Source organism: Nycticebus coucang, chromosome 11 (assembly GCF_027406575.1).
Source record: "Nycticebus coucang isolate mNycCou1 chromosome 11, mNycCou1.pri, whole genome shotgun sequence".
Classification (NCBI taxonomy): Eukaryota; Metazoa; Chordata; class Mammalia; order Primates; family Lorisidae; genus Nycticebus; species Nycticebus coucang.
In genome coordinates, this window is record NC_069790.1 from 127,548,710 (window position 1) to 127,574,529 (window position 25,820).

The 25,820-nt window shown below is 46.7% G+C and overlaps 1 protein-coding gene and 1 pseudogene across 3 annotated transcripts in view; both read right to left on the reverse strand.

Annotated features, from left to right (window-relative positions):
• Nucleotides 1-25,820, reverse strand: part of PTPRN2 (protein tyrosine phosphatase receptor type N2) — an 834,764-nt gene that overhangs the window by 741,981 nt on the left and 66,963 nt on the right. For all 3 annotated transcript variants that reach the window (XM_053609608.1, XM_053609611.1, XM_053609607.1), the window contains exon 2: nucleotides 20,733-20,783. In XM_053609608.1, coding sequence (XP_053465583.1) covers nucleotides 20,733-20,783 — 51 coding nt within the window. The remainder of the gene's footprint in view (nucleotides 1-20,732; nucleotides 20,784-25,820) is intronic.
• On the reverse strand, nucleotides 16,334-16,881 carry LOC128598821 (60S ribosomal protein L11-like; annotated as a pseudogene).

Sequence of the window (25,820 nt, forward strand, 5' to 3'; positions counted from 1 at the left end):
TCAACAGAGGGCAGCGCCTATGGCTCAAAGGAGTAGGGTGCTGGCCCATATACTGGAGGTGATGGGTTCAAACCCGGCTCCAGCCAAAAACTCCAAAAAGAAAAAAAATGCAACAGAGACAAACATAGGGTACTAAGGTCCCAGCAGCAAGTCGAACATACATCTTAAAGGCAGGCATAGTGAGCTGCCGGGAGCTCCGTGGGCTGCAGGAGAAGGACGGAAGCCCTGGCCCAGTGTGGGCTCCAGACCCACCTCTGCCCTGTTTCACCTGCACTTAACATCTAAGGACTGAGTTTGCCCCCCGTTAAATGAGAATCAAAATGCCTTCTCTGTCATCACTAGGGATACTGTAGAAATCTAAGAAGGTCACATACATGAAACACTCTGAGGTCTAAAACTCAGTGCAAATGCACTCTCTGTACTTAACAGCGTTTCAGTCAAAGAGCAATGAGCCAGGTGTTGGTCCAGTTCACAGGTATCACAAGGGTGCTGAGGCCTGGAGCAGAATTGAGTAGGTTCCAGAATAACCCCAAACTAAGCTTTTATCACATGAACTCAAACCATGAAAATCAACCATGAGTTAGAATGTAACACAGATGTTGGCACCATCTGAAATCACCTGCCCTTCAATCGACTGTCACCACACAGACTCTGCCTCCATGGAAACTGCATTAGAAGGAGTACAGACAAATGTCCACAGACGGTGACCGAGCATCAGAAACACCAAGGCTGGCCCGGGGCTGCCCTCCCCACTTCCCAGTACCACCGTCAGTGACGACACGTGGCAGCTGGAAATCAGCCGTGGTGGGAGGATTTACATGTGGAAACCACCACAAGTCAGCCCCCACCCAGAGCCACTGGCTAATCCACTGAAATCAGGCCCGACACAGGGTGTCGGCTACACATACGCCAAAACAACCCTTTTTTGTTATATATACAATCTTTAGAACCCAAGTGCATATATTATTGCATTTCACTTTAACGATCAAAGTTTCTGCCTTTTCCAAATGGTATGACCAGCAATACACACTCTTCATCCAATCTCTTGGTTGTGGCTGAGAACAGCTGCAGGTCCACGATCCCCAAACCAATTCCCTGTTTCTTCCAATCCCTTTAGCAAATGAACCAAAATAAAATCAGGATTTAGCAGAGTTCTCTAAATATTACAGTAACTCAGAGTCCTACTAAGGAGAAAGAGAGCTGTGTTAGAACCTTAAAGCCCTTCCAGTCTCGCTTCTGTTCTCTGAATAAACCACCTCTAACAAGCCATTTCTCCAGGGAAAGGTTGCACATGGAGGCAGGGGCAGGCGCAGTGGCGTCTCTGGGCCCAGGCTGAGAAGACAAGGCTCAGGGCTCCATGTGCACTGCCAGCCGCTCCCTCATCCATATTCATTTACAATCTCCATGGCAACTAAACTCTGGGAAAAAGGGGAAAGATTTCTCGACTCTCTGAGTAGCAGTTGCTTCATAAGCTGCAAAAACACCTTCCCCAAGAAGGGCACTGTCACAGGCTCAGGAAATCTAGGGTGATCCGAAATTAGCTCAGGAAAAATGAAAAGCTGTTGTTTTAAACATTAGTTTTTTTAAAACCAGTTAGCCATAAATGTCTTAAGAATCAAATATTTTTTAAAACATTTTCTTTTTTTTTTTTTTTTGATTTTATATATGTGTATGTGCACATATATACATATACACATATAATTCTTTATTTATTTTTTGATGGAAAGAACACTTAAAGTCCACCCTCTTAGCAAATTTCATGTATACAATATAGTGTTGTTAACTATAGTTACGAGGCTGTGGCTGTACTTTATTTTTTTTTTTTTAATTTTTTTTATTAAATCATAACTGTATACAATGATATGATTATGGGGCATCATACACTCACTTCATAAACCATTTGACACATTTTTATCACAAAATCTCAAGACCAGAGATGCTGGCGTGGATGCGGAGAAAAGGGAACACTTCTGCACTGCTGGTGGGAATGCAAATTAATACATTCCTTTTGGAAAGATATATGGAGAACACTCAGAGATCTAAAAATAGATCTGCCATTCAATCCTGTAATTCCTCTGCTGGGCATATACCCAGAAGACCAAAAATCACAACATAACAAAGATTTTTAAAACATTTTCAAAGCAAAAACTACTCCAGTGTATTAACTCCAGATATTAACATTTCTTGGCTCTGATATCATCCAATTTACTTAATTGGTTTCACCCAGGCCCAGCACCCTTTATGACAGAACATACCATTCCTCCTACCTGGGTGATGTTCCCAGGTGACACCCAGCTCTGGTGTGACTGGAGCGTAAGCAAGCAGATGAGCTCAGACTCAGGCCCTGGGCAAGTGGCCGCAGACACAGCCTTCTATGGGCACTGACCCCAGACACCCCAGTGTCACCCCTCACAGTGGGTGACAATCACAGCAAACCCTAAAGAGTAGCTGCAACTCACATGTAGAAGCTGGCCCTTCATCTGAGAGTGGAGAAACTGCCAGGTTCAGTGGTAGGAGGCCTGAGAGCCCAGCCCTCCCAGCTGATGCCCTGGCCAGATCTGGGCATTACTACACTTTCCCAGTTCTTCTGTATTCTCCACCTTCCTTGAAACCTGCTTCTCATCCCAGGCCTGTGGGGTCAGTCGCCATAAGTAACATTAATTTGAAATTTCAAGCAAATGCACACACTTACATGTGGAATGCCTTAGTTAACTGTGACTGATCCTGTTAGGGGACACCAGCACGGTCCCCATGAGTGTCATGACAGCAACCTCACAGGAGGACATCTGGGAGTCAGCTACCACGAAGAAACAGAACACTCAGAGTCCTCTCTTAAGCCTCCTGACTCGGGGAAAACTTTAACCCCAGGCAGCACATCTAGGCTCTGAAACCCACACACACCACGCACTGGGATTTGCATTCCTTCCACCAAGACTCACCTTATTACCTAGTATTTATCATTTTAGTTACAAAGTCACACCAAAGAGAAACAAATTTAGGTCACGTCAAGGACCTCAGTATGGCTCAGCAGCACCAACAGGAAACCAGAGTCCTCAGTTTCCAGCACATTATGACTTTCTAATTCACTGTTAACAGCCAGCCCAGAACGCGTGAAGGATCAACTCGCATCTCTGGGAAAATTCACAGCACAGAAGCCTCCAGAGAGAGGGAGAGGGCAGGAGCCCCATCAGGCCTTGTCTCTGGGGTGCAGCTCTGCAGCTCTGGCGAGCACAACCCTGGCAGGGTGAGTCGACCTTCCTCCTCTCTGCCTGCCACCCTGCCAACCACCCTGCAGGCTGCCAAGAACCCCAAACCAGCACTTCCTTAGCTCGGATGGGGTGCAAGCCACCCAGGAAGGGCTCATGTCTGGCTGTGTTCCCCTCCTCTTCCCTGTAAAGACATGTGTACACGGTTGTGCACCGCCAGCCACCAAGAGTCAGGGAGCCAGGACGGACTCCTGAAAGTAAGCCCTGACCTGGGCACACCACGTACAGGGTGAGATTCGGTGCGAGTGTAAAAGCCATGCGTGTGGCGGACATGTGCACACGGCTAACTACTCCCTATAAAGCCTCGTGAAGTGTGAGCACCAAACGGACCCTCTGAGTCCAGCAGCCCACTTATACTCACACTTCTGAGCGTGTGTGTGTGTGTGTGTGTGTGAGATCCAGCTGGAGCTGAACCAGTTTTAATTCACCTCATTAACATGAAGGCTCAAAGTTGCACTGGTTTTCCTATTAAAATGCCAAATTAAGCTTAGCTTCACATGGTTTGATTCAGTAATTAATTTCCATCCTCCTTTAGGTTTGATTAATTAGAATTTGGGAGTGGAATGAGATTTCCAGTCACATCAAGCAATATGATCTTGCTTGCTGAGGGTCGTCAGGATGCCCACTGTCCCCTGGAGAGGACAAGGCAGCTTCCAGAGCCTCAGTCAGAAAAATCTTCAGCCTGAACGTCAGGCCAGACGCCCACACTCAGCCTGGCTGGCACAGTCCTGCAGGGTGGAGCTGGAGCCCGCTCAGTTTCTGGGATGGGTCCTGCCTGGACACAGGCATCCCCCTGTGCTCATCTCTCTCATCTCCCCCAGACATAGTCACTGAGACCCAGGAGGGGACATGGCTGTCCCCTGGGCCATGCCTGCAGCCCCACCTGTGGAGGCTGTTGCTTCTATATGTGACTCCCCTGCAGTGATAGGGCTGCTAAAAACAGGAAAACCAACCGTGTCCCCAACCCATACACTTTGCTGGCATTTAAAATTGTTCATTTTAAATGAGAATATATCCATATATTGTTCATATGATTCATTTTTAAAGCAATACATGACATACCTGTGAGACAAAAGCTGATGAAAAACTCCACAAATAAAACCTTCCTTTTAATAAAACCAGACTTTGCTGCCATCTTCTAATATTAAAATAATACGTAAGTGCATTTGAGAATAATGCTACCCAGGAAGTTGATATAGCAGAAAGTGCTAAATTCTCCAATAAGAAAAAAAAACCCGACAAAAATCTTTGTAATGCAAATGATGTGTCTTTCCATCAGCTTATAGAAACCCACGAGTATTTCCAAAGAAGCACCACCTGTCACCCACTCGTTTCTCAGGGGCAGGACGGGCACCCTGCAGAGGCTGCACAAGAACCTTTCTGAAAAAATGGCTGAAAAGCTCAGCAAAGCATCTGGGTTGCTCTTCTCAGCCCCTGTCGAGATCAAGCTGCCCCGACAGGCACAAGCAAGGCATCCCCAGCCTCTGCCATGACCTGTCCCCACATGCCCACCTTGGTGGGAGAAAGGGGAGCTCCTGAAGACAGAGACGCAAGGGGTGGACGCCAAGCACACGAGGAAATCTTAGCAGCAAGGGGACTGGGATCCCCTCACTGGATGGCCCCCCCCTCAGCAGCCACACTCCCTGGCAGTGCATGCTCCTGAGTTCCTGATGAGCCAGGACTCAGTCTGGCCCAGTCAAGTGGGACAGCAGGTCAGGGCCAGGTGTTGCTTGAATCAAGAAAGGATCCACAGTGGCTGTTACTCCTGAGTGCAAGGATGACTGCTCCTTGTCAGGTACAAACCGTCCAGAAGTCGGAAGCATTTCTGCATGTGCCTCACAGTCGACGCCCAGAGGAAGAACAACAGTGTCTCTGGGCCACTTGAGAAACCTCAAGCTAGAAGGGACACTAACACAGAGACCCTGGAAAAGCACTCAGTGCCCCCGGCCAGGAGTCGGACAAGCCATAGCTGGTGCTGGTTGGGAGCAGAGGGAAGACCAGCGCTCTGGACCTCAGGGGGAGCAGAGGGAAGACCAGCGCCTTGGACCTCAGATGGGGAGCAGAGGGAAGACCAGAGTTCTGGACCTCAGGTGGGGAGCAGAGGGAAGACCAGCGCTCTGGACCTCAGATGGGGAGCAGAGGGAAGACCAGAGCTCTGGACCTCAGGGGTAGCAGAGGGAAGACCAGCACTCTGGACCTCAGGGGTAGCAGAGGGAAGACCAGCACTCTGGACCTCAGGGGTAGCAGAGGGAAGACCAGCACTCTGGACTTCAGGGGGAGCAGAAGGAAGACCAGTGCTCTGGACCTCAGGGGGAGCAGAAGGAAGACCAGCGCTCTGGACCTCAGGGGGAGCAGAGGGAGGACCAGCAATCTGGACCTCAGGAGGAGCAGAGGGAAGACCAGTGCTCTGGACCTCAGTGGGAGGTGATGACGGCTCACACACTTGTGAAAGCGCAGCAATGCTGTGACTCTCCCCTGCTAAAGAAAGGTAAACACATGCCTGAGGCTGGAACCACAAATGCTAGAGCTGGCCTCACGCTGAGACTCAATTGTGTGGGGAAGAGGGAGCTGCTGAAGGTTTTGGATCAGGAGGATGGCAGCCTCGAAGCCAGGTGTGAGCAGGACCAGTGGCAGGTGATGTGCAGGGTGGGTGGAGGGGACAGAGATAGAGGTGGGCAGCCCAGCTGGAGTCACAGCTGTAGGAATAAGCAAGACAGACAGAAGAGACCCTGGACGAGAGAGAGAAGGTGGGGGTGGTTATGCACCACCAGCTACCAAGAGTCAGGGAGCCAGGACGGACTCCTGAAAGTAAGCCCTGACCTGGGCACACCACGTACAGGGTGAGATTCGGTGCGAGTGTAAAAGCCATGCGTGTGGCGGACATGTGCACACGGCTAACTACGAAGAGCCCCTACACATCACAGGAGAAAGTGATGGGGACTGAGCAAAGCTATGAAGAATAATTCATGGAGCAGAGGTGACATGCCCACATGCCAGGTGATGGTACATTCAGCCTCAACAGCAATCAGAGACATAAAGACCAAACAGCACCCAGCTCAGCCAGGAGCAGAACACAGGCCTAAGACACAGGCAGACCCAGGCACAGACCGGCTGCCTGAAGAGGTGCGGCCTCGAGCAGGTCACTGACTCAGGGCTGTGAGTGAGGACTGCATTCCTGAATGTAAGAAAGACAGGGCGCAGCAAGTACACAGGGAGCCGTGCGCTTGCCATGAGCACTCAGCACACAGCCTCTGCTGGTGTTACAGACAGCGGGAGATTCCAAAAGCTGCATCTGTGAACCCACTGCAGCCCTCCTTCCTTACTAGAGCCTTCTTGAGGTCTGAAGGGAACAGAGCCATTAATTAAGTGTGCTGGGCATGCTCAGACCACTCTTTCCCCTCCCATGTTCACATTTAGCTGGGTCTGTCAGCAGCCTGTCGTGATTCAGTGGGGTACCCAGCATGTGGGGCAAATCTGGTAAACAGCCACTCTATTTTATTGCACCAGAAAAAGAGAATAAGAAGTTTTAATTGGACAACTCAGAGGCTGTGAAAAAGCATAGTCAGTTTGAAACAAAGATTCAGTAGCAGCAGTGAGACCTACAGTTTGTGAATCACGGCTGCCTGGAGAGTGAGGAAGAGCAGATCTGGAGATGCTGAGGCTGCAGACGTGAGCACGTGGGCTCGTGGCCAGGGCCCGGCTCGTGCCTGTCTGTGGCGGGGCCCTGGCTTCCCAGAGAGGACAAGCCTCCTGTGCCCCAGGACCCTCAGAGAGCTCAGCCAAGGGTTCCACGGGACAGCTGTTTAAAATCCTCTCTGATATTGTGATCATTCTCATTACTGTGTTGGAAAGTAATGCTAATGTCTTGGAAAAAGCTACTCAAATTTACTTAGCAGTGCTTTACTTGGCAATATTATCCTAATTAGGCTCCTAGGTTCTGAGAAGGTAGAGTCTGATAATCATTTATTCAGCATAAGTCATGTTCGTGGCTTTATGAAACCTAAATAAAAAGGTCGAGGAACATGACCCCGTGAGCACTTCATCCCCAAGACATTCAGGCCACTTCCTTCCACTTCACAGACACTGTGCTGGCCACAGCCTGTGCTCACATCCCATCTCTGTGCCATATTGCAACATGTTGGCTCTGTCATGGTGATCGGTGATCAGGGATCCCTGGTGTTACTAGTGTAATTACTCGGGGGAACCATGAACCATGCTCACACAAGATAGTGAAGTTCATCAATAAATGTGTCCGACGGCTCCACCAGCCAGATGTCCCCACCTTGCTCCCTCTCCCCAGGCCTCCCTATGCCCTGAGACATAACAATATTGAAATTAAGCCAATTAATAACCCTACAATGGCCTCTAAGAAAGACTTGCATGTCTCTCACTTTAAATCAAAAGCTAGAAATGATTAGGCTTAATGAAGAAGGCATGCCAAAAACTGAGACAGGCCAAAGGCTAGACCTCTTGTACCAAAAAGAAAAGAAAAAAAATTGTTTTTTGAGACAAAGTCTTACTCTGTTGCCTTGGGTAGAAATCCTCTTTCCTCAGCCTCCCAAGTAGTTGGCACTATGGGCGCCCTCCATAACACCCGGCCAGTTTTTCTATTTTCAGTAGAGATGGGGTCTCACTCCTGCTCAGGCTGGTCTTGAACTCCTGAGCTCAAGCAGTCCACTCGCCTTGGCCTCCCAGAGTGCTGGGATTACAGGCGTGAGCCACCGCACCCAGGCCTCTGGCACCAAATAGCCACGTTGTAAATGCAAAGGAAAAGTTGTTGAAGGAAAAGTGCTAATCTAGTGAACACATGAGTAATAAGAAATCAAAGTAGCTTTCCTGCTGATAATGGAGAAAGTCTGGGTGCTCCAGACACAGATATAGCCAGCCATATCTTAACATTCCCTTAAGCCAAAGCCTGATCCAGAGCAAGGCCCTGACTCTTTTCAATTCTGTGGAGGCTGAGGAAGTGAGGAAGGTGCAGGAGAAAAGTCTGACACTAGTGAGGCTGGTTCTGAGGTGTAAGGGGAGAAGCCATCTCCACGACAAGCAAGTGCAAAGTGATGCTGCAGGTGCTGCTGGAGAAGCTGCAGCAGGTCCCAGATGAAGGTGGCTACACTCAGCAACAAATTTTTAATGCGGATAAAACAGCCTTTCATTGGAAGGAAACGCCCTCTGCTACTTCTATAGCTGGGGAGGAGAAGTCGGTGGCTGGCTTCAAAGCTTCAAAGCACTGGTTGATTCCTGTGGGGGTGCAGCTGGTGACTACGTTGAGGCCAAAACTCATTTACTATTCTGAAAAATCCCAAGGTCCTTAATGATGATGCTAAACATACTCCAACTGTGTTCTACAAATGAAACAGCAAAGCCTGATGACAGCACAGCTGTACATGGCACGGTTTGCTGAACATTTTAAGCCCACTGTGGAGACCTACTGCTCAGAAAGAAAAGATTCCTTTCAAAATCTTCCTGCTCACTGATGATGTGCCTGGTGGCCTGAGAGCTCTGATGGAGATGTGCACTGAGATTCTGTTAACACAGTGTTCATTCTGCAGCCCAGGACTCAAGGACTGGTTTTGACTTTCAAGTCTTATTATTTAAGAAATAAATTTCATGGGCAGCACCCGTGGCTCAGGGAGTTGGGCACCGGCCTCATATACTGGAGGTGGCGGGTTCAAAACTGTAAAAAAAAAAAAAAGAAAAAAGAAAGAAATTTCATGGGTGGTGCCTGTGGCTCAGGGAGGAGGGTGCCAGCCCCATATGCTGAGGGTGGCGGGTTCAAGCCCAGCCCTAGCCAAACTGCAACAACAACAAAAAAAAAGACAGAAATTTCTTAAGGCTTACAGCTGCAACAGATAGTGATTCCTCTAATGGATTTGAGCAAAGTAAATTAAAAGCCTCCCATCAGCAATAGAAGGCCCTACCCCTGTCTCAGCCCTCCTATACTCTAGCACAATAGTAGTGGCAGGAGTATTCCTCCTCATTCGATTCTACCCTTTACTAAATAACAGCGAGACAATACAGACTATAACCTTATGCTTGGGTGCTGTCACGACCCTGTTTACAGCTATCTGTGCTCTAACACAAAACGACATCAAAAAGATCGTAGCATTCTCTACTTCAAGCCAACTAGGACTTATAATAGTAACCATCGGCATCAACCAACCACACCTAGCTTTCCTACACATCTGTACTCACGCTTTCTTCAAGGCTATGTTATTCATATGCTCTGGCTCTATTATCCACAACCTAAACGATGAACAAGATATCCGAAAAATGGGAGGTCTACTTAACACTCTACCTTTTACCGCATCCTCACTAATAATTGGTAGCCTGGCCCTAACAGGCATGCCCTTCCTAACAGGATTCTACTCCAAAGACCTAATCATCGAAACAGCAAACATGTCTAACACCAACGCCTGAGCCCTATTAATTACTTTAATTGCCACCTCCCTTACAGCTGTATACAGCACACGAATCATCTTTTTTGCTCTCCTAGGACAACCACGCTTCCCCCCAACGATCATTATCAATGAAAATAACCCCCTACTGATTAACCCAATTAAAGCCTGGCAATTGGCAGCATTTTCGCAGGCTACCTTATCTCTAACAACATCCCGCCTATAACAACCCCCTAAATAACAATACCCCTATACCTCAAACTCACTGCCATAGTAATCACAATCCTAGGCTTCACCCTAGCAATAGAAATAAACTTTATTACTACAAACCTAAAATTCAAGCACGCCCGCACACCATACATTTTCTCCAATTCCTTAGGGTATTTCCCAACTACAATCCACCGCTTATTACCCAATTTGGATCTAAAATCAAGTCAAAACATATCCTCCACCTTATTAGATCTAATCTGACTAGAAAACTCTATGCCCAAAAACCTAGCACAAGTGCAACTATACGCCTCAAAAACCGTATCTAACCAAAAAGGTCTAATTAAACTATATTTCTCTTCTTTTCTAATCTCCACCCTATTCGCTTTGACCCTAATAATTTAATTCCCCCGAGTAATATCAATAATAATAAAAATACTAACAAACAAAGACCACCCAGCCACTACTAAGAACCAATTTCCACAACTATACAAGGCACCGGTACCCGCAGACTGCATACGAAAAGGCCCAATTCCACTAACATCATAAACCTCCCAGTCCCCTACTCCATCAAAATTCATCACTGCCCCCACTTCAGCATAATAATCACCCGCTAATAAAACCAAAATTATTTCCACAACCACACCTAACACCAAAGCCCCCAAAATTCCAACACTCGAACCCCAAGACTCAGGATACTCCTCAGTAGCCATGGCTGTCGTATAACCAAACACCACTAACATCCCACCCAAATAAACCAAAAACACCATCAACCCTATAAAAGACCCCCCAAAACCTCTAACAATCCCACAACCCATCCCTCCACTAATAATCAAACCAAGCCCCCAGAAAGGAATCCCATTCTAGATGCCATTTATTAGAAACATTTACAATTCATGAGAGGAGGTCCAAATCTCAGTGTTAACGGGTTTGGAAGAAGTGGATTCCAACCCTCATGGCTGACTGTGAGGAGCTCCAGGCCTCAGTGGACGGAGGAACTGCAGATGTGGTGGAAACTGCAGGAGAACCAGGAACAGAAGTGGGGTCTGAAGATGGGCAGAACTGCTGCCGTCTCGTCATCAAACTTGAAAGGATAAGGACTTGCTTGTTACAGATGAGCAAAGAAAGTGGTTTCTTGAGATGGGAACTACTCCTGGGGAGGTGCTGTGAACGTTGGAAATGACAATGAAGGATTCAGAATGTTCCATAAACTCAGTTGATAAAGCAGCAGTGGGGCTGGAGAGGGCTGACTCCAATTTTGAAAGAAATTCTGTGTGGGTAAAATGCCCTCAAACAGCATCACTCGCTACAGAGAAAGCTCCATGAAAGGACGAGCCAGCCCATGTGGCAGACTTCACTGCTGGCTTGTGTGAGATGTCGCCACAGCCTCCCAGCCTCCAGCGCCCACCACCTGCTCAGTCAACAGCCGCAGCAACGAGGCTGGACCCACCACCAGCAAGGAGGTTCCGACTCACTTAACACTCAAATGGTCATTAGCATTTTTAGCAATAAAATGTTTTTAATTAAGGTATGCACATTTTTAGACATGTAATAGACCATAGTATAGTGAGGTCTATTTTATATACACTGGGAAGCCAGAACCTTCCTGTGACCTGCTTCATTACAACATTCGCTTGATTGTGATGGTCTGGAACCAAACTCACAATATCTCTGAGGTATTTGGCTGTCGATGCCAAATTTGTGGGGCTTCAACATTCACAAATGATCCCATTCATGAGCTTTTGGGGGAAATTTCTCAAGTCCACTTTTGGGAATTAATGCTCAGTATTTAGTTGATAGGGCCCAGGATGTGCTACCTCAAAATACAGCCCCTGGCATTTGAGAAAAGGGTGGAAACAGACCCCAGAAACTAAACCCTCTCCCCTTCTCTCTTAAAGCAGAGGCAGAGAAATGTCCTTATCTCTGGAGACAGAGACACACCAAGAAGAATGTGGACAGACCTCGCTAGGACCCCATCTGTTAGCACAGATCACACCCTTCCACATGACTGTCCATAAGAATACAGTTTCTCTGTTTCTGTGGGTCTTCATTCCTGAAGGCTCCGGTGTTACATATAAAACTACATTAAATAAATATGTCTGGTTTTCTCATGCTAATCTGTCTTTTGTTACTGGAGTCTCAGTCATAAACCTGGCAGTGAGTGAGAAAAACAAATTACTTTCTCCCCTTCGGTACATAACCCTTCTGTTTCAGGGCATAGGTGATGTCTCTTGTGTGTGGAAACGACGTTCACTCTTTCATCCATGAATACTTGCCACTGAGGCCTTCACTGCTTGCTGTGGTTGGGAACACAAATGAGTTTGATCATCTGGCTTGAACAATTAGGGATACGATTCAGATCTGAACAAAGTCCACCGCCTGTGAGCAACCCTAATGCCCTCGGTACCCGTGCTGCACTGGGCCCCTGGGCCGTGACTGTCATCTTGAAAAGCTCCAGTCTCAGAAGAGAAGTGGTGCTCACTGGTCTAGCTCTGTGCCCAGAAGGTAGAGCTGCCATGTCTAGTGACTCTGTGTGAACACCTGGGGAGGGCGTCCACCTAGTGACCCCTACATGATCCCATTAAGGGAGCATCATTCTCCTGTCACCTCCTTAGCTGCTCAGGTCTCAACCTCCTCATTTAATTGTATCCTTAGTTCTTTCACCCTTTTAAAGTGTGGGGTTCCCTGGGCCAGGGTCCTGTGGGGGTATCCAGCCCTACAGTCCACCTGGAACATCTCCACAGCACCAGAGAGAACCAGCATCCACACCATCACTGCCTGTCTCTCCAGTCTGCTTTCTCCATGGACTTGCCCTTGTCTGCACATTCTACAGAAGCACCACCAGACCGCACACAGCTCTCGTATGTGACTCCCTGAGCGTCGTGTGTTCAAGGCTCCTGTACACTGCAGCATGTGCCAGCTTCTCTCACTTCACATCAGGACAGTACTCCACTGAATAAGACATCCTCAGTTTTGGCAACATTCTGCCCCTTTCCTTGGAGAAGAGAACAGGAAAGAGGGTGCTACTATTGGAAGGAGGCTCATGTCCCTGCCTCAGAGTGGCTGTCCCCAGGATCAGGCTTGACCAAGAGTGCACGGAAGGGACAGCGCCCACCAGCCTGCTGCTTTTGCTATGGCCAGCAGAGGCCCCTCCCAAAGTGAAGACCGGATCCCACAGCAGCCCCCAGGCCCACACACCCTGGCTCACTGTGCTTCTAGTATGTTAGTCACCAGTGTAATTCAGCCTTGAACACAGAGTGGGGTCAATAGGAAGCCCAGCTAAGCTGTCCTTTCCAAGTGTCACTGTTTCTCCTCCGCCCTCCAGGCTGTCAGCATGAGGGTCCTTCTCACTCCCTGGTCCTCATGCTCTGTTCATGGGCTGGAGTTCTGCACGGATGCAAGTGTCCCAACCCATCTCCCACAAGCCGGTCTCACCCAGCCGTGATCTCCTGTGCCTGGGGCCCCTTCTTCTCTGTTGGGCAGTCTTTATCGGCCACTACCCAAGGAAGCAGACCTCCTTCATCCTCTCCTCTGTTAGCAGAGACATGCTCATAGGGAAAAGCTTGAAAAACAGAGAAATATGAGGCAAAAAGAAGTCACTGCCCAGAGAACCAGCGTATTTCCCTCAGTTTTTGCCCACCCATGTTTTCTGAAGCTGGCGTCATGGTGAACATGCATTCTGAATCCTGATTCTTTCATTTCACATCCCACCACCTGAGTTTTCTGATGTTTGTTTTATTTTTTTAATTAATATTAAATTATATCTGTGTACATCAATACAATCATGGGGCACCATACACTGGTTTTATAAACAGTTTGTCATTTTCATCACACTGGTTAACATAGCCTTCCTGGCATTTTCTTAGTTATTGTGTTAAGACATTTACATTCTACATTTACTAAGTTTCACATATACCCTTGTAAGATGCACCGCAGGTGTAATTCCACCAATCACCCTCCCCCTGCCCATCCTCCCCCCTCCCTCCCCTTCCTCTCCCCCTTCCCCATATTCTCAGGTTATAACTGGGTTACAGCTTTCATATGAAAGCCATAAATTAATTTCATAGTAGGGCTGAGTACATTGGATACTTTTTCTTCCATTCTTGAGATACTTTACTAAGAAGAATATGTTCTAGCTCCATCCATGTAAACATGAAAGAGGTAAAGTCTCCATCTTTCTTTAAGGCTGCATAATATTCCATGGTGTACATGTACCACAATTTATTAATCCATTCATGGATCGATGGGCACTTGGGCTTTTTCCATGACTTAGCAATTATGAATTGGGCTGCAATAAACATTCTGGTACAAATATCTTTGTTACGATGTGATTTTTGATCTTCTGGGTATATACCTAGTAGAGGAATGATAGGATTGAACGGCAGATCTATTTTTAGATCTCTAAGTGTTCTCCAAACATCTTTCCAAAAGGAATGTATTAATTTGCATTCCCACCAGCAGTGTAGAAGTGTGCCCTTTTCTCCACATCCACGCCAACATCTCTGGTCTTGGGATTTTGTGATATGGGCTAATCTTACTGGAGTTAGATAGTATCTCAAGGTTCTGCACAGAACCTTGCATTTCTCTGGTGATTAAAGATGATGAGCATTTTTTCATATGTCTGTAGGCCATGCGCCTGTCTTCTTCAGAGAAGTTTCTCTTCAAGTCCCTTGCCAGCCTGCGATGGGGTCACTTGTTCTTTTCTTGCTTATATGTTTGAGTTCTCTGTGGATTCTGGTTATTAAACCTTTGTAGGAGACATAACCTGCAAATATCTTCTCCCATTCTGAGGGCTGTCTGCTTGCTTTACCTACTATGTTCTTGGCTGTGCAGAAGCTTTTTAGTTTGATCAGGTCCCAGTAGTGTATTTTTGAAGCTGCTTCAATTGCCCGGGGGGGTCCTCCTCATAAAATACTTGCCCAGATAGATTTCTTCAAGGGTTTTCCCTGCACTCTCTTCTAGTATTTTTATAGTTTCATGTCTTAAGTTTAAATCTTTAATCCAGTGAGAGTCTATCTTAGTTAGTGGTGAAAGGTGTGGGTCCAGTTTCAGTCTTCTACAGGTTGCCAGCCAGTTCACCCAGCACCATTTGTTAAATAGGGAATCTTTTCCCCACTGAATGTTTTTAATTGGCTTGTCAAAGATCAAATAACACTAAGTAGCTGGATTCATCTCTTGGTTCTCTATTCTGTTCCAGACATCTACTTCTCTGTTTTTGTGCCAGTACCATGCTGTTTTGATCACTATCGATTTATAGTATAGTCTGAGGTCTGGTAGCCTGATTCCTCCTGCTTTGTTTTTGTTTCTGAGTAATGTCTTGGCTATTCGAGGTTTTTTCTGATTCCATATAAAATGAAGTATTATTTTTTCAAGATCTTTAAAGTATGACAGTGGAGCTTTAATAGGGATTACATTAAAATTGTATATTGCTTTGCCCCAAACCAGGAAAAGACCCAACAAGAAAAGAAAATTATAGACCAATATCACTAATGAATACAGATGCAAAAATATTCAACAAGATCCTAACAAACAGAATCCAGCAACATATCAAACAAATTATACATCATGACCAAGTCGGTTTTATCCCAGGGTCTCAAGGATGGTTTAATATACGTAAATCTATAAGTATAATTCAGCACATAAACAAATTAAAAAACAAAGACCATATGATTCTCTCAATTGATGAGAAAAAAGCCTTTAATAATATCCAGCATCCCTTCATGATCAGAACACTTAAGAAAACTGGTATAGAAGGGACATTTCTTTTTTTTTTTATTGTTGGGGATTCATTGAGGGTACAATAAGCCAGGTTACACTGAGAAGGGACATTTCTTAAACTGATAGAAGCCATCTACAGCAAACCCACAGGCAATATCATATTGAATGGAGTCAAACTGAAATCATTTCTACTCAGCTCAGGAACCAGACAAGGCTGCCCATTGTCTCCACTGCTCTTTAACATTGTAATGGAAGTTTTAGCCATTGCAATTAGGGAAGAAAAGGCAATCAAGGGTATCCATATAGGTTCAGAAGAGATCAAACTTAAGCTCTTCGCAGATGATATGACTGTAAATCTGGAAAATACCAGGGATTCTACTACAAAACTCTTAGAAGTGATCAAGGAATACAGCAAGGTCTCAGGTTACAAAATCAACATTCATAAATCGGTAGCCTTTATACATACCAACGATAGTCAAGCTGAAAAAAACAGTTAAGGACTCTATTCCATTCACAGTAGTGCCAAAGAAGATGAAATATTTGGGAGTTTATCTAACAAAGGACATGAAAGATCTCTATAAAGAGAACTATGAAACTCTAAGAAAAGAAATAGCTGAAAACGTTAACAAATGAAAAAACATACCATGCTCATGGCTGGGAAGAATCAACATTGTTAAAATGTCCATACTGATGTTTGTTTTATTTGGCTTTTTTGTTTGTTTTTTTCCCCTGAAAACACTTTTATTGGCCTTTTGGATAGAAGTAGGAATTTACTTGCTGGGAGGAATGGTCCCCTCATCCCTGGATCCCTGGAACCAGCGCATAGCGCCCTCTTTGCTGACTCTGTGCTTGGCCTCAGTGCAGCCCGCCCTGCTGTGTGCGATGCTGAAGCCCGGCCTTCCCAGCACCCTGCAGAAGTTTGGGCCTTAGGACTGGGTCATATTTGATACCCAGGCTGATGTGCAACTGAATCCCAAAGCCAAAGTTTCCAGCATCTAAGAAGTTATTTTTTTCTTAATTCATGCTCTCACACTATAGGCCTTTGTCCAGGATTTCTTTTGCCTTGGCCCCTCTGACTGTGCAGTGGACCACAGTCTTCCCATTTCTCCCATTGCCAAAGGGTCTGCCAGAGTCTCTGGCTTTGGAAAACACAGGGGCCTGGCCTGGAAGCTGCTCCAACACCCTGGCTGCCAATGTCAGTCTGTCTCCACGTCCCCCACACAGATGGTGAGGCAGAGCTTGTGGGCGCGAGGTTCCTGCGTGGCATCCTCTTTTTCACCTTGGTCTGCCATGATGGGAGACGGTGAGAGGGACCATGTTCTGATGGTATTAACAATTTTTTGCATACTTCCTTGTTAATGTCTGCCTAACATTCAAATCACGTGACTGTAAATTAATTTTAAAAATCATTTCTATTTCTTAATATGAAAGCTATGACCACTGTTTTTAAAATTAATAAACTGCAAAGAACAGTGGTATTTAGTATTTTGGGTTATGAGTTATCTTCTTAGAATATACCCTTACAAATCAGATTACTGGGTCATGAACTGTGGAGCTCACCAGGCACCAGGACGTGCCAGCCAGTCGATTTCAGAGACTGCACTGATCTGAGCTCCCACCTACAGTGAACGAAGTAGACATCTCACTTCCAGGAAAATGCATGATCTTTTCTTAACCTTTGTAAATTTATTTTCCTTCCTTCCTTATATGTGGGGTAATTGGTTATTGCACCTACGAAATCTATTTTTAGGACATACCACCTGTTTTTGGATGCACCCCATTTAAAGTTACTGACCATGAATTGAATCCAAATAAAACTTTTGAAAGCTTTTTTCCTTATACTTAGGAAACCAATTTTACTACATCTAAACTTTTTTTCTACAACCTGTTCCAGGATGATACAATTACTTTAAGATACCACTTTCAGAACACTTACAGTTTTCCTCTGATGGCCAAAATTTCTCAGAATTAACTTCTTTTAAACTTCTTATTGTAGTAATATGCATTATACACACCACCATCCATCTCCATAAACTCCCCACCTGCCTTCCCCAGCCCTGGCACTTTCTCCCTGCTTTCTGTCCCTGTGAATCTGAGGACTCTTAGCACTTCTTATATGTGGGATCACAGGGTATCTGTCCCTTTGTGTCTGGCTTATCTCACTCGGCATACTGTCCCCAAGTTCATCCAGCATGTAGCAGGTGTAAGATTCCTTCCCCTTTAAGGCTGAATAACATTCCACTATGTGCACAGATCACATCTTGCTCATCTATTCATCCACCAGCGAACCCTAGGCTGCTCCTGCCTTTTGGATATTGTGACTAATGCTGCAAAGAACATAGGTATACAGATAGCTCTTCCAGATCTTGCTTTCAACACTCTTCCTACCCAGAAGTGACGCTGGATCACATGGTAGTTACATCCCTAAGTTGTTGAGGAGCTCCCATCCTGTTTCCCATAGTTCTAGACCACTTAATACTCCCACCCAGATCACACGGGTTCCGGTATCTCCACACGCTCATCCTCACCAACACTTGGTTATTTTCTGGGGTGTTTTTAATAGTAACTATCCTGATGATACAGGGTGGGAGGCACCCCAGCTAGCTTGCCTGAGCTGAGGGGAGGACCTGCCACCTCTACCCTGAGGGTGTTGGTGCTGCAGCAGCCAGCAGAGGAACTAATGGGTTCGGGGGTGTAAGACAACTGCTGGGGGGCACACCTTCAGGCTGCCACCTCAGGGAGCACAGTAGTGTCTCTGCCCCAGCCTCTGTCTTCCTCCCCTTACACTTACCACTGAAAGAGGAACCACCCATTTTCCAGGCCTAGTCAATTTCACTTAGGTTTCCTAGGCCTGGGAATGGGAGGGATTGTGTCCATTCATTTGTTAGGACATATATATATATACACACACACACATATATGCGTGTATATATGTATATGTATATGTGTGTATATACATCCCTTAGACAAAAGGCCCAGAGGGAGATTTTGTCTGACCTGAATTTTTCCCTCTGCCAGGAGCTCTGGTGCTTTTTCTGTATTCTTTTCTGTAAATTTAAATCCTGTCTTACCACTTATCTGTGGTCCGTGGATTCATTCTTTAAATCCCCAAGACCACGGACCTACTGAAGAACAAATTCCAGGATCAATAATGTGTGTGAGGTGGTGTGTTTATCCTTTGCTTTTCTTTATATTTATTCCATCCAAACATCTTAATTTTTATTAACAAAGTATGCTGGACTTTTTGAAAACATACATAAGCTTAATAAGATGACACATTTCTACTTATATCCCAAGAAAAGGGAATAAGAGGGAAAAGAGTAAGAGACCCTGTGTCTGGCAGCAGAACATCCCAGACTCTGCCCCAAGGTCCCACCCCCACCCCACTGTCCTCGTGGCTGCACGACCCTTGGCCAACCAGCTGTCAGGATGAATTATACAGTCACCATGGCAACTATAAATACAGGCCAGCAGGGGTGGATGCGATTGTTTTTTCTTACTCTTCACAGGCTACACAAAGCACACAATTTTGTAAGACTCAGTACCACCCAGTGTGCTATTTCCTGGACCTTAACTGTACTAGGAAAAAAAAATCAAACATTTGTATCTGTTTCTATAAATCAAGGCCTGAATATTTGTATTTACATTTAAATTGCTTTTCTCTTCCAAGGAATTTGAAGTTATCATCTTAATATAATGGCAATACAATTTCACATTAGGAAAGCAAATCAAGGTTAGGGAAGGTTAAAAATCCAAGATGATTCAGCAACACCCAGACCCGCCTGCCCTCAAGCACAGGAGGGAGGCAGAGTCATGGCTTTTACTCTGCTGGTGTGGTCATTTCTCCAATTAAATTAAACACACACCCCTCTGTTGCGTGGATCATCGCAATGTGTTGAGTCCAGGCAGACAACGTATTTCCACATATAATACTTTTAAATGCTGCTTCCAAATAAAAGCTACACAAGTACATTCCAAGTAGTATGAGATGACACAGGCCAGAACCTCACACCTGCCACCCACACCCATGATCAGTGCTGTTTCTACTTTCCTCGAATCCAGGCCACCACTTGTCACATTCAGCACAGCACAGAAATCTGCCCCTCAGAAAGAAAACACACACTGCAGAATGCCCCAGACTGTCGACAATTTGTTCTCCCCTTTATGTTTCCAGCGTCAGCGTTCTTTCCTCCACGCAGGAACTGCCAGGACACAAACACCCCGCAGTTCCCAGCCCAGAAACCCCTCATCTAAGACCTAGGACTAGCCCTCACAGGGGCCACAAGTTCCTCTTTTCACCTTTCAGAGTCTGAGTCAGTGCCCATATTGGCTCCAACGGGACGTGAGTGCCCAGGTGAGGCCAGTCTAGGAGGCACCTACACTCCAGGGCAGGTCACCCACGGCTGCCCAGATGAAATGTAAAAATGCACCACTACCCCCCACCCCCCGACAAACAGATGCGGAAGGGAGCTAGGGGAAGAGAGGGTGCACCTCACTCACTAGTGCTCGCCTGATCCCCCCCTCCCCGCCCCAGGGCCCCTACGCAGCCCGCATGACACTAGGCAAAGCAGCACAGCCAACACCTCCAGAAGACAGAGATGTGGAAGTTCAGGTTTAGCCCCTCCCCTTAGCCGCCAGAATGCACACAGCCCGGATTCTCCCACCAAGTGACAAAAGGCTGTTCCCCTCCCAGGAGAAGCCCCCTGCACATGCCATCATCCCAGGGAGAGGCAGGCCTTCCGGAGCACTTCCTGTTTCATCTTGTAATTGTCCTCACAACCCAAAACATAATGCATGAACATGTTTCCTTAGCTGCATGACGAGAGGAAAATCAGTGGTTTAAAGGATTAAAAACCTGCAGGCCACATGGAGGGCAATGACGAGATGGAAGAGCAACAGGACAGGTCAGGGCCCTGGGTGCTGTGGAGACAACGAGGACCTGCTCTCTCCCTGCACAGGGAGTCCAGCACCTACAGCCGGGGAGCCCCTTGGACACACTGGGGTGGACACAGCATGTATTTTGCATTTTCTCCCCTTGACATCCACAGACACCTCAGGCTTAGAGTCAACTGGGGATGGCATAGCTGGGGTGGAGAGAGGCAGACTTAGCCGCACGGCAGCAAGTCACAGAAGTCACACTTACCATCAACACAGAGTTCCGCCAAGCCACAAAGGCCATCCTCAAGCAAGCAGCCTGCGGGGGAAACAGAAGAGACAAGTCAGTGAAGGAGAGAAGGAAGGCGCGCCCTGGAGGCCACACCTGGGCAGCGCCTCTAACCCACCTTCTCCAAGACACAGGCCAGAACGGTAGCCCTGGTGTGGGCCAGTGTCCATGTGGGCAGCCTCCTGGCCTAGGTCAATGTGCTGAGCTGCCTGGCTGGGCCAAACCCTCAGATTCATGGCAGAGTTCACAGTCAGCATCATCAAGAGAGAAAGGTGTCCAGCAGCATGACAGACAGGTCTGGCCCAGGTCCTCCTCTCGAGCACTGCCCGCCTCATGTGCACGGTGGGCATGTGCCACACAGAGGAGTGGAGCTCCAGAATGTGGCGCAAGTCCACACAGACCAGGACACTGTACGAAGCCAACAGGAGCCACTGCAGCCACAGACCAAAGAAGCAGAAAAGGGGAGCCGGAGGAGGAGAGAGGGAGGAGGGCCATTTAGACACCACGCTGGGCCAGCCCCACTAGAAAGACACTTGGAAACCCCTGGGAGGCAATCTTAAGGGCCAGGCAACCAGCAAAGCCTGACCATAGCTGGCATCTGAGGACGGATGCCAAGGAAACATCACCCCAAAACCATGATAGCCACAGGAGTAAACAAGGGAGCCATGTGAACTGGAAGTGTGTGAGCAGCAGTCAAACGAGGTCCCTGGCCCACAACGCCACAGCCACACCTGCCCCAGCAGAGGGCTGTGAGCCGGTCAAAGCCAGGTGGCTCTGCACACACTGTGCCCTTTACATTCCTGCCAAAACATAACGCCTTTCTCCCTGCTTCTCCAGAAAACTCCTACTGTTCCACTACAAGACCCATTCAGAAGTCCCTATGACTGGCTTGGCAGATCAGTCCTGCCCAGGAGTGCGTTATAGGACCTATCACATTGTGCTGTGACCATGAACTTAAGGATGAATCTTCCTCACCTGACTATGGGATCCTTACTTGCAGGAGCCGTGCAAATTCATTGTTTTGATCTCTACCACCTCCTCCACAGAATGTGTCTGGCACACAGCAGGTGCTCAGGAGTAAGTGAATGAATAAAAGAGACCTGACAAACCAGGAGAAAGTCAGGGATTACTGAGGAACTCACCCCCAGAGTCACTTAAATCTTTAAATCATTAACTTCCTCATGATGGCGTTGCTATAAAGTCCTCACGGCTAAAACGCTCATTCACAATGAATACCAGCTGAGTGATACACATGACAGGAACCTGCAGAGGAGGCAGGAAACAATACTGCTCCACAGGTAAAGAAAAGCAGTGACAGCAGGTGGGACTGCCAGGAGCTCACAGGGGGAAGCATCTCACTCTGTCCCCACAACACCTTCCAAAGGAGGCTGTGGCATCCCAGGGTTCAGGTGAGTGGTCCCCAGGGTCCAGCCTGCACTGCCCCAGAACAGGATTCCTACTCTAAACAAGGATTCTGTTTTCTGACCTGAGAAAGTAACCTCAGGGAAACTGTACATTGTTTCCTAATCCCACTTCCAGGTACATCTTCACGAACTGCTTTGCCAGGAGGTTAACCCAGCACCCTGTGGGGATCTGTGTCCTCTTACCCTGTTCAAGAGGTATTTCTAGGTTTGACATGTGTCTGCACCTGGCAGTGTACCGCAGGGAAGGCAGGCAGCCCAGAAGGAAAGCAGTGGCCCTGAGGCACCTTTCTGCCAGGGAGAGGTGAAGACCCCACAAAAGCCCTGGGGTGTTGTGAGAAGGAGCTTAATGTCTCTGAGAGCCTCACAGGCTGACCTCCATGGGCCGCCTCACTGCAGCTACGGGGAGCACCTCAGCCTCGAGGACCCGGCTGGGTCTCAGCTCCCTCTGCCACCCCAGGCACACAGAGGTTCACATCCTAAGGGTGGAGGCCTGGAAACATGCTGTATGTGGCTTTGTGGAAATCTGATGGAAGTTAGGCCAGGATGTCAGGGGAGGTCTCTTGTCCTGGTGGTGGAAGTGGCTGCAGGGCTCTGCCCAGGGACCTTACAGAGCACCAGAAGCATCACAGGAAGACTGGGGAAGGTGGATACAGGGACACACACAGGCCGGAGACTCACATTCCAACTCTGAGTGTGTCGTGTGGAAATGGCAGGTGACGGAACTCTGCCAGAAAAGGCCTCTTATAGAGCTTCCCATCCCTGCTTTACCCATGGCTGACAATTAGATGTGACCTGAAGAAGATGTGTGTCACAAGTGATTCCCAATCCTGACCTGGCTTCCCACCCATTGCTGGCAAATGCCCAACTGACCTGCTCCAGGACTCAGAAGAAAAACCATGACAAGAAGACCCACATGCCTCCTCAGGGAACAAGGCGAAGGTGTCAGCAATGTTTTGAGGTATTTATTACCAGAGTTACAAAGGCCAGACATATGTCACCCAGCTATTCAATATGCTAATCTAACTTCTAATTTATTTATATTATTTACTCTAAAATTAAGAAAGAACATATTAGGAGGAGCAATATGGCAGCCGAATAATAGCTTCCTTGCATCTGGGCACCGTGAGTCTGGGGAGATAGGACTCCAGGCATCTCTGGCTGGTGGGATCTGCCTATCATCACCCCTCTGAGGATACAGGGAGTCAGCGAGAGACTTCTGGACCCAAAGAGGAGGACTAAAACAGTGGAAAAACGGCAAGTGGTCGCGTGTGTTCAATCCGTCTAAACCCGCCCGCAACTGTAAGTTCAGTAGCAGCGAGACTGCAAACCAGAAAGGCCTTACCTGTGAACTGTTTTGGTGTCTTTGGACTTGGCACTCTGTTGAACTGCCTTGGGGAGAGCCTGAGCGGGACTGCGGAGAACTTTGGCGGTTGTCTAGGGCCCCAGTCTGAGCCGCTGAGCCAGAGGGAGCTAATAGTGTTTGGCTGTGGGTCATAGGGAGCCATTGTGAGCGATCTGCCCCGCCAACCTCCGCACTCAGGGTCACAGAGCTAGAATCAGGTGGGAGCTGGTAACCCAGCAACCAAGTAGCCTAAGGGTGGGGTCTGAGCTGCCTTGCAGCCCTAACCCTCAGGGGCAGAGTGAGACCGGTTTTGGCACACTGGGTAAGTGGATAGCCACTTCACCAGTGATTCCAGCGACAAGCACTTTCCTGGGAAAGCTTCTGCTCAGCAAGTTCACAAGTTCAAAGTGCCTTTTAAGGGAGCTGAAGAGAGATTTAGGGTGTCTACCTGCTGGAGTTTGAGAAATCAGCAGCGTCCAGTCGTATCAGAACTGTGATTAACATCTCATACCCCAGAAGACCATGTGTTGCCCAGACGATATTCAATAACATATACATACTGCTTTGTTTTTGGTTGTGTTTTTTTGTTTGTTTGTTTTTTTGGTTTGGTTGTTTTTTTTTTTGTTTTTTTTTTTTGTTCATTTTGATGTTGTTGATGTTTTGTTTTTTAATTTCAATCTTTTCCATACAGATCCCTTTTTCTTTCTCAATTTTTCTAGTTTAATTATAATTTCCCATTGCTGTCTTTTTCAATAACTAGAACTTCATTTTTGCTAGTGTTTCTACTGCTATTATTTGGTTTTTCACCCAATTTTATCCCGTAAAGTTTTATGTTTGTTTGTTTTGGTTTGATTTATAGCATTTTTGTCTTTCCTCTCTACTTGGTGGAGGTGGGGTACTGTGTCTGATCAGGTTAGCAAAGAGCTGCTGACCTCAAGGGAACCACCCAACTGGGCACCCCCAGAAGGTGGGGTTTTTTTAAGGTTGTGTCGAGTACCCTACTGTATACCTATATTGCTCTGTCTCCCTCTTTCTGTGCCTCTCTTCTTTTTCTCAATATTCCTTTTACCCACCCCCTCTCCTTTTTCTATTTTTCTTTTTTTTTCTTATCACTCAGTCCTCCTTTCTTTCATCCCTTTTTTGCTCTTCATCCTTCTCACCCTTCTGTTCCTGTAACCCTTAGTCCACAGGCACGAGAACTTAAAGAGCAAGAGGAAGTGAAAGGAAAATTAGGGCAAGGAAACAGATAAAAGAAATCACTCATGAGGAAGAATCAGCAGAAAACTCCAGGCAACGTGAAGAACCAGTCCAGAACAACCCCACCAAGGGACCATGAGGTAGCTACTGCAGAGGATTCCACCTATACAGAAACGTTAGGAATGACAGAAAGAGAATTCAGAATACACATGTTGAAAACAATGAAAGAAATGATGGAAACAATGAAGGAAACTGCTAATAAAGTGGAAAATAATCAAAAGGAAATCCAAAAACAGAATCAAATAAGAGATGAACGATATGAAGAATATAAAAAGGATATAGCAGAGCTGAAGGAACTGAAACAGTCAATTAGGGAACTTAAAGATGCAATGGAAAGTATCAGCAACAGGTTAGACCATGCAGAAGAAAGAATTTCAGAGGCAGAAGACAAAGTTCTTGAGATAACTCAGATAGTAAAAGAGGCAGAAAAGAAGAGAGAGAAAGCAGAACATTCACTGTCAGAATTATGGGACTTTATAAAGCGTTCCAACATACGAGTCATAGGAATTCCAGAAGGGGAAGAAGAATGCCCCAGAGGAATGGAAGCCATACTAGAGAATATTATAAAAGAAAATTTCCCAAATATCACCAAAGTTTCTGACACACTGCTTTCAGAGGGATATCGGACCCCAGGTCGCCTCAACTCCAACCAAGCTTCTCCAAGACACATTGTGATGAACCCGTCCAAAGTGAAGACAAAAGAAAAGATTCTGCAAGCTGCCAGGAGTAAGCGCCAGTTGACCTACAGGGGCAAATCCATCAGAGTGACCGCAGACTTCTCTAATGAAACTTTCCAAGCAAGAAGACAATGGTCATCTACCTTTAATCTACTTAAACAGAACAATTTCCAGCCCAGAATTCTGTACCCTGCTAAGCTAAGCTTCAAAATTGACGGAGAAATCAAATCATTTACGGATAGACAAACATTGACGAAATTCGCCACAACAAGACCAGCTCTACAGGAAATACTTCAACCTGTTCTGCACACTGACCACCACAATGGATCAGCAGCAAAGTAAGAACTCAGAAATTAAAGGACAGAAC